Raw genomic sequence first — 8,345 nt, 5'->3', positions numbered from 1 at the left:
CTTGGCCTGAGTCCATGCCTAATAGACTTTGAGTCTGTCACCCTTGGATGGCTTATCTGGTATAAGTCGTTTACAGGCTATCACGTACACCCGAGGGTTTACCCAGTGCGCACCGAAGGCAGCGGCTGCGAGTTCCCTCGTCACCCACAAAAAAAAAGAGGTCTGAGATACAACGTTCGATGTATCTTCCTATTTCTCTAAACAAATTCTCATTGAAGACAGGCAAACCGTCACAAGCTGAAGACGGATAGTGCCCATCTCACAATATGCAAGTGACACTATCCATGGAATGTTCCATTTCTCCCCTCACTTGCCCTCTCATTTGCCTTATTGTGAGAGGGACATCCGTCTTCAGGTTGTGACGGATAGTGTCCGTCACAAGCAAGACGCTTTATCTCTAAATTTCACTGGTACACGATTTGGGCTGTTGAAAAAAAATAGACCTTTCATTTCTTTTCAGAAAATGGAGAGGAACTAACCCCTTTATAATCCAGTAACAGAAAATTTTAACTAAACAGTTTAAAATTTGAATCTTCGAGAGGGAGGCAAACGTCGGTGCTACACTTCCCATAATCCGCTACTATATACTGTATGATTTGTTATCACTGTTATGTCACACACGAAGTAGGGTAGCAGAATGCAGGAGCGTTGGGGGGATTGTCTAATCTTGAGGACATTAAAATCCAAGATTATACATTATACGGTATGGTGGTCAAGACTTAAGATGGAGATACTATAAACCAATTACCGAAAATGTTCCAACTACAAGTTAACATAAATGCAGAATGGCCATCAACTCACAGTTACGCGTCCCTTCTTATGTTACAAAGCGTCAACGCCCTTGTGGGCTGTGGCTCCTTTAACACGAGAAGAAAGAAAGAAAAAAAATACAAACACGCAATGCTGTAGTAGACCTTGTCGACCAAACCTGTATCTTCATTGATGAAACTGGCTATATCCGAAAAAAAGCTGTACTATCACTTGAATGAGCTGCATCAAACGTTCCCAGAAATGATGGGCCTCCCACGTCCCATAGCAAATCCTTTAGTCCCATCAGGCATTTTGGGACCGGGAGGTGGTTTAGAGGGCTCGATGGCACTAGTTGTGCCATGGCCTGACATGAAGAGATTCAAAAACTGTTAGCTAACCGATAAATAACAAGTCTTAAATGAAGCAGACTTACATGCGAGAGTGTGAGACCAATCCAATACATTTAATGGGTTATTCTCCCATGTAGAACCGTCTCATTTAAGTTTTGTGAGAAAACAAAGGGATTGCTAGGAGGCAATCTTTGTTGGGACTGGGGTAAAGTATACATACCCATTCCATTGTTGCCACGATATTTTCGTCCCTTTGATCGATTACGACCTTTTTGTCCATTTTTTTCTTTAGATACATGATCTCCTTCCTGGGGGAAAATAATCAAGTTTACAAGAATCAGCGAAAATACAAAAATATTTACTCACATGATAAGGTGAAACAAAGAAATCGCTTCGAGTCCCAAAGGTATTTTCCTATACCACAAGTAATTTGCTACGTCACATCAGAATCATGCCAATCGGCAGAAAGCTTGCCTTATTTTCAAAAATTTTAAAAGAATATCATATGAATCATAAACAGCCAATCGAGTTTCTCAAGAAATCGCTTTGAGTCACACAGATGTATTAAGCTCATATCCAAAACTTCCAAGGCAGCAAGTTCCCACATTTTAACTTGTATCCCAGCCACAAACACTACAAAGTACAAAGCATGTGCGACACCTCCAAACAAGGTAGCAAAGTACCATGCGAATAAAAAACTGGCCGAGAACCAAAATTTGAACCAAAGGTCGCCAACCACAAAATATGAAAGGCACAATACACAAACCTTGTCATCAGGGTCATCATTAGGCTTCTCATTTGAATGAGTTTTATCTCCTTCTTTAACTGAAGCAGGAACTCGGTCTTGACCGCCCTTCTCAGAATCTGATCCCTTCCGGGCCTTTCGTCCGACCTCATGTCCCTGAAGAAAGACAATAGTGATAATAGATTCTAAGCTAGAGGAGAGAAGTATGTACAGAATGAAGAAATATACCATTCGCTTTCGAAGAAGTTGAACCCGTAACCCATTTCGCCAGTCTGTTTCGTCATTTAAAGCAACCTGCCCGATAAAATAATCAATAAGACATCTTGAAAATATTAGTACTATGTATTTAACAACAATACAGTACTGAAGACGGGTGTTGCAACTCACCGCTTTCTCAGCATCCTCTTCTGTCTCATACTCAATCAGTGCATGTAACTGCAAACACACATAAAAGAATATGAATTCAAATGACAACCAAACAAGGTAGTTTGATTTCTAAAGCTCCCTCCAACTCGATCATTTAGCTCCATATGACTTTAAATTTAAGGAGGAAAAATCAAATGGGGCTAACTGATTGAAATGGAGTATTAGTTAGAACATATCAACATGTCGAATAAGTCCTGTATTCGGAGTATCAAACCCAGACAGCCAGAAAACTAGTTTTCAATTTCCCCTTGCACGCGGTCATGAGAGTAATTAAATGGGTTTGGAGTATTAAACTTACCAGAACAACACACCTAAATCAAGCATTAACTGAAACATCATGGCGGCTTAATTTTTAAATTGCAGATGTAGCAAATTGCCCCCAACCTAACCACTGTGTAAATCATCCCCTTTAACTTTCGTTTGTAGCAAATTAGCCCCATAAGTTTCCAAAAACATGCAATCAAGCACAAATCAAATTCTCTTAACCATTTTTTTACTAAAATTTATTATATCTATTCTAAAAACTATTTAAAAATATGTCTATTAAAATTATATACAATATATTTCTACCTATTCAACGAAAATGTCATTTAAATTTAATTTAAAACTCGGTGTCGTGATTTGTCATTGTGAATTTACTAAAAACTGTCATATTGTGAATATTTGATCACCAAAATTAATAAATAAATATCTGGGAATCTTAGGGTTTATATTTGATCAATAATTTTGATTTTCAGTAATAGTAAAATATTTTATCGAGTAAAATTCAGTCGTAAAAATAAGATATGTAGTTAATTACAAATTTACAAAAACTTATGGGGTCTGCTACAATTATAAGTTAAAGGGCCTAATTGCACATAATATCAAACTTATGGGAGTGATTCACTATATTTCCTATTTTTAAACATGTAAACTTAAGAAGTATATTTTACACAAGTTCCGAGAGCCCAGATGTGGAGACCAGAGTAATGCTCAAAATTCAGGAAAAACACCAAAAAAAATAGCATACGAACATATGGGAAAATTATTAAGAGAGCATACAAATCACAGACAGCTTGACAACGGTGGCAATGCCAAAACATAGACAGCAGTTTCAAGGGAAAACATGCCGGATGAAATCGTATTTGACGCACAAATATTACAAGAACACGCGAACGTGCAGCTGTCAACTAGGTAAAGTCATTGAGTGGCCTGAATGAGGGCCAGGGTGGCAGGGTTGATAACCCGTGAGTATAAAAATTGTACTGATTCTGAGCCAACCATTTTGAAACACAAATTCCTCTACTATTTAGTATGTCCGTAATCCCCCGCTTAACCAGTACCATTATCCTGGTAGCATTGTCTTTAAGCATAAAGGAAACCAGAACTTAAATGATACCTTGCCACTGATTTGTTTCTCTGCTTTGGTCCGGTTTGCATCTCCAGTAACTTGCGGATCATGTATGGATATACTCTTTATACTATAAAAATAAACAGAGTCGCAAAATGAATTAACATAAACCACTCCATGAAGAAAAATAAATTGCATCCAGGTCACAATAATAAAGCATGAGAAATACCTCCCAACTTGACCAAAAATCCTCCGAATGTTCTCTGTTGAACTGTCCTCAGGCAGATTTTCTACAACAATAGTACATAACTAGCACCCAACAATTAGATGCCATAAAGTTCCATTAAAACCGTAAAAGTGGAGTTCCTTTTAGACAAATACCTTGGAAGAATTGGTCTCGCTTGATGGATTGGTCAGACTTGATGGAAGAGGGTGAAGCCTTTTCACTTTTTTGCCATCTGAGCTTACAACCTGTAGACAAAGCAAAATGCTACTGGTCATGACAGCCTGATGAAACAGTAATCAGCCTTCCAGAATTTTATGCACAACGAAATGAGTAAAGCCAGAAGGGAGTGGAAGGGGAGGTAAACATCAAGGTCAAGAAATTTCCAAGGACAATGAGAAATACTTACAAGCTGGGAAGACTCTTTAAGAGCATCCACGATCACTGAACTATCTTTGGTAAGTCGTTTCACTTTCCTAAAAGTAGCTATCACTGAGATAGGCACTGCAAGAAACATAAAACTCTGAGTAACAGTCTGCACCAAAATAAATATATGGCCCTGATAAAAACAATAAGCAATCCGAAATTCCGAATTAGAGCATAAATGTTTCAGTACTGCAAATTTTAGCAGCAGAAATTCAGGATTAGCACCAATAATAAGTACTATGGTGAAAGTAATATTTGAAGTCTTAAAACAGCAACACTTTTATACACCAGCATCAGTCGAACAGTCAAAGTATTATGATTAGTGTTTAGCCAAACAATAGACAGGTTATAGTGGATCAGAAAAACAAACCTAGAAAAAAAGTTACTAATAGCTGGACTTTGTCAAAATTAGCGCACTAAGGTGAAGTCAGTTCAAAGTTCAAACCTCACGGAACCAAAGTATAAAAAGGGACTGTCAGATGAAAAGGTTTTAAAAGGGACTATCAGATGAAAAAGTTTTTAAAAGGGACTATCAGATGGAAAAGTTTTGAAAGGGACTATCAGATACAAGACATAGATCAACAGGTTTAAAAGTTTTAAAAGGGACTATCAGATACCATATCATTTTATTCTGCATTTTCAAGTTAAGACTATCAATTTGAAACTTCCGAACGTTGAAGTTATAGACATGACTAATGCTATTGGATTTTTCTCGTAAAAGAAAACTATAATATAAGCAAAACTCACCACTAAAGCGTCAGTCAACAGAAAATCGCGGGACAGTGCGAAGGTAGCAACCGGATTATGAAACATGGATAGAAAGTGGGTTTAACAAGCTAAGTGATGAGAAAGAGAGAATATATGGTATATGTGAATATGTGATGGGAACTGATTTTCACACTCCTAGGGATGTTATAGATTCTGATTTGTGAGAGTCATTCTAGGGAGTGAACAGTTACAAATAGGATGTGGCTTTAGAAGAGTGATAAGAGCTTGAAAAGTAAAGAAAATGATGAGAACTTTGAAAGTTAAAACATCTCACCAAGTGCTTGAGTAGTACTCCATTATATATATGCCTTGGTTCCTTCGAAGCTCATATTGAAACTAAAATATTATCAAGGGTCATTAAACAACACTACAAGAAAGCCTCGTTTCATTCTTTTTCATGGGTGGCATTTTCATTGTACTAAAAGCTTGGCAATAGCTGAATTCACTAAAAAAAATAAATGTTTTGAGATATCAATTAAATAATATTCTATGCTACTTTGAAACCGTAAACACCCAATAAAGTAATAGTGATGACATCAGATAGCAGTTTTTTGCAGTTCAGTCAGACTCAATAAACCGTCCTAGAAGCCGGCGCCGCCACAAATTATATGGGCGCACCAGGAGAAACTTCTAGGTGGCAGCCTGTCACAAGTACCTGCGTAATTTCATCATCTTGTCATCTCTACTTTTGAAAAGAGACAATTAAGTAAACAAAAGAAAGACCATCTCGTTGATCAGATATTTTATTTTCAGAAACTTGATGTTCAATTTAAACTCGAAGAAAACATATTAGAGTCACCACAAAGTCAGAAATTCAAATTTATCAAACAGCAAATCTGATACCAACAAAATCAGTAAGAGAAAGTTATCTTCATAGCGTAAGCACTTACCAAATCCTTGTTTGTCCTTCTTCACATATTTTATCAAGAACTTGTCACTTGGCAAGTTTTCGTCACTGAAGTAATATTCTACCTGCATTAGTACACCGGAAGTTTAGGCATACAGACATCTAAAGATCAACAAAACATCAGTGGCTTTGTGCAACAACCAACCTTGATTATTTTTTTTTAATCAGAACAATTATTTACCACTTCCTCTGCCAACATACCCCTTTGAATTTCTTAGAAAAGTAGGTGTAAGGAAATGGGGCTATGAAAAAATTACAAACACAAACAGACAAGTCGGCATCAAAGCCAACATAAATTCGCAATGTGTCTCGTTAGAAATAGATTAAAGGAACAGTAACCAATCATATAGATCAGCACAATGGACTACTTCCTCCATTGAAACCATTTCACTACTTTTCCTCAAAAACCCCTCACGGTATTTAGACAAATGTACTCTAGTGAAATGGAGTGAAGGAGAAGGTGCATACAAGCATCAACCAACAACTCCCTCCAACCCATTTTTATTGACCACTTTCTATTTCGGGAGTATTTAAGGAAAAGTGGTGAACTACCTAATTTACCCCTTGAATAAAGGAGTATTGAGACAATACTATTGTGCTGAAGAGAGTGGTAGCTTTGTTGCTCCAACTTTTTGTATTCCCTTGCGTACCCATGTCTACACTAAACACTCAGAGATGGTACGACACTTGAGCACCTCATTCTAAGCCAAATTAAAATAGCTGAGGTTCGCCACTAGGACATGTCCCCGTGTTGGATACTTATAAATGAAGTTGAGTGATATACGGTGGTAGCTGATCTAGAGACAATATTGGATGATCAAGCTTTTCCTTCCTACATTAAATGGGGACGATAATTTTGGGATAAACTGGGACAGAGCAAGTAGTTTATAAATCTAGTACAAAGGTGCAAGCCTGTGAACACATAAACCACCTCAGTTTCCGACCACCGTATAACAACCTAGTTCAAGTAACCATTCTACAAATGCAGTCACTAATATCAATCACAAACACTTTCAACAACACCATGAGTCCAAAACTCGCTCCAAAACCTCCGAAACTCAGTCACACACACACACACACACACAGTTACCTCAAATCAAATACTAGCAGCAAAGAAAACTAAACCGGTATGATACTTAATTACTCATAAAACCTCATTTAAGACCGTTTAGTTTTAAGACGACCTATTTTCATCTTATTAGGTTCATTTGATCCTTATAAAATCGTCACAAAACGGTCTCTCATTAAGTTAATGTGTTACAGTTGCTAGTGGCTTAAGGTGACTCTTTAATTCCGTACCTATTTTATTTTTAAGCCTAATTGCTACCTGCATTATAGAGACGGTCTCTTAGAAGACTTATTCCACGATCTTAACCAAGACTAACTTGAACTTAAGGAACCGTCTCGAAAACCGCGTAAAATCAAATGAGAAGAAATCAAAATAAGCAACCTGCTTAATAATTTTAGCATGTAGGTCAGCTCCAGAAGATGCGGCGGCAGACTGCGGCGGAGAATCTGCGCCGTCGGAAGGCGGAGAAGAGTCGACTACAGAAGATGCGGCGGCAGACTGCGGCGGAGAATCAGCGTCATCGGACGGCGGAGAAGAGTCAACAACCTCAACATCGACGGCGGAGGAATCAACGGTGGAGATCTCAGGAGACGCGGTGGTGGCGGTGGTTGCGGTGGAAGGAAGAGCGGAATCAACGGTGGAGATCAACCGTGCTTCTTTTACGCCGCCGCCCTCCATGTCACGTGACAGGGTTTTTCCAAAAAGGTCGAGAAATTGAATTTTATTTTTTATTTTATTTTTCAACTCCCGCCTTTTGGTCGCCCTTGTGTTTTGTTGAATGTGGAGTGTCGTGCTCTCTCGAGGGTTTGGGAAGGGAAGAATGGGGAAGTTAATATAGGCACGATGAGGAAGGGTGGTGGGCTTCTAATTTTGTTAGGGGTATTTTCGTCATTTTTATTTGTCATTTTTAGAAATTTGTTTTGTTTTATTTTTCAATTCAAGACTTCGAGCTGTGTTTGGGATCGTTTTTTTTTTTTTTTTTCTGGCATGAGCGATCTGGTTAAGATGTCTAGAACAATGACTTATAAACAAACAGTGACATGATAAATGAGATCAGAAGTACTAAAAATGATGTTCCGGATATCATGATGCGCAGCTTTAATTCTAGTAAGTTGCAAAACCAGGTCTGAAGTAGCATCAATATGTCGATACCCCTTTGAAATAGCGTCTTGAATAGCAAAATTTAGAGCGTAAGCTTCGGCTTGGATAGTAGATCCAGCCCAGAAGGAGGTTTGACCCATATGAAATATATTTTCCTCCTTATTCCAAGAAAAAAAATTCAGTAAATCTTTTAAAGTCGTGAGTCCACAAAGCATCACATTTAATTCTAATATGGTCAGAACAGATGCCA

The 8,345-nt window shown here is 38.0% G+C and overlaps 1 protein-coding gene across 1 annotated transcript; it reads right to left on the bottom strand.

Annotated features, from left to right (window-relative positions):
- Positions 1–706: 706 nt before the first annotated feature.
- On the bottom strand, positions 707–7,825 carry LOC141596259 (la-related protein 6A). Its single transcript, XM_074416359.1, has 11 exons — positions 7,376–7,825; positions 5,909–5,990; positions 4,234–4,328; positions 3,983–4,072; positions 3,831–3,910; positions 3,650–3,731; positions 2,233–2,280; positions 2,074–2,139; positions 1,867–2,001; positions 1,321–1,408; positions 707–1,114 (listed from the first exon to the last, which is right to left on the bottom strand). Exons 1-11 carry the CDS (start codon positions 7,670–7,672, stop codon positions 996–998), a joined length of 1,182 nt encoding a protein of 393 aa, XP_074272460.1. The 5' UTR covers positions 7,673–7,825; the 3' UTR covers positions 707–995.
- Between the last annotated feature and the right edge of the window lie 520 nt (positions 7,826–8,345).

This window comes from Silene latifolia, chromosome 8, assembly GCF_048544455.1.
Source record: "Silene latifolia isolate original U9 population chromosome 8, ASM4854445v1, whole genome shotgun sequence".
Lineage (NCBI taxonomy): Eukaryota > Viridiplantae > Streptophyta > Magnoliopsida > Caryophyllales > Caryophyllaceae > Silene > Silene latifolia.
This window is presented reverse-complemented; position numbering and strand designations above follow the sequence as displayed.

What these genes read in the sequence shown, in the direction of transcription:
- LOC141596259 (XM_074416359.1), bottom strand. Translation starts at nt 7,672, where the DNA reads ATGGAGGGCGGCGGCGTAAAAGAAGCACGGTTGATCTCCACCGTTGAT. An exon ending in ATGCTAAAATTATTAAGCAG is followed by an intron (nt 5,991 to 7,375) that starts GTTGCTTATTTT and finishes GTACTAATGCAG; the next exon opens with GTAGAATATTACTTCAGTGA. An exon ending in ATTTTTGGTCAAGTTGGGAG is followed by an intron (nt 3,732 to 3,830) that starts GTATTTCTCATG and finishes TTATTTTTATAG; the next exon opens with TATAAAGAGTATATCCATAC.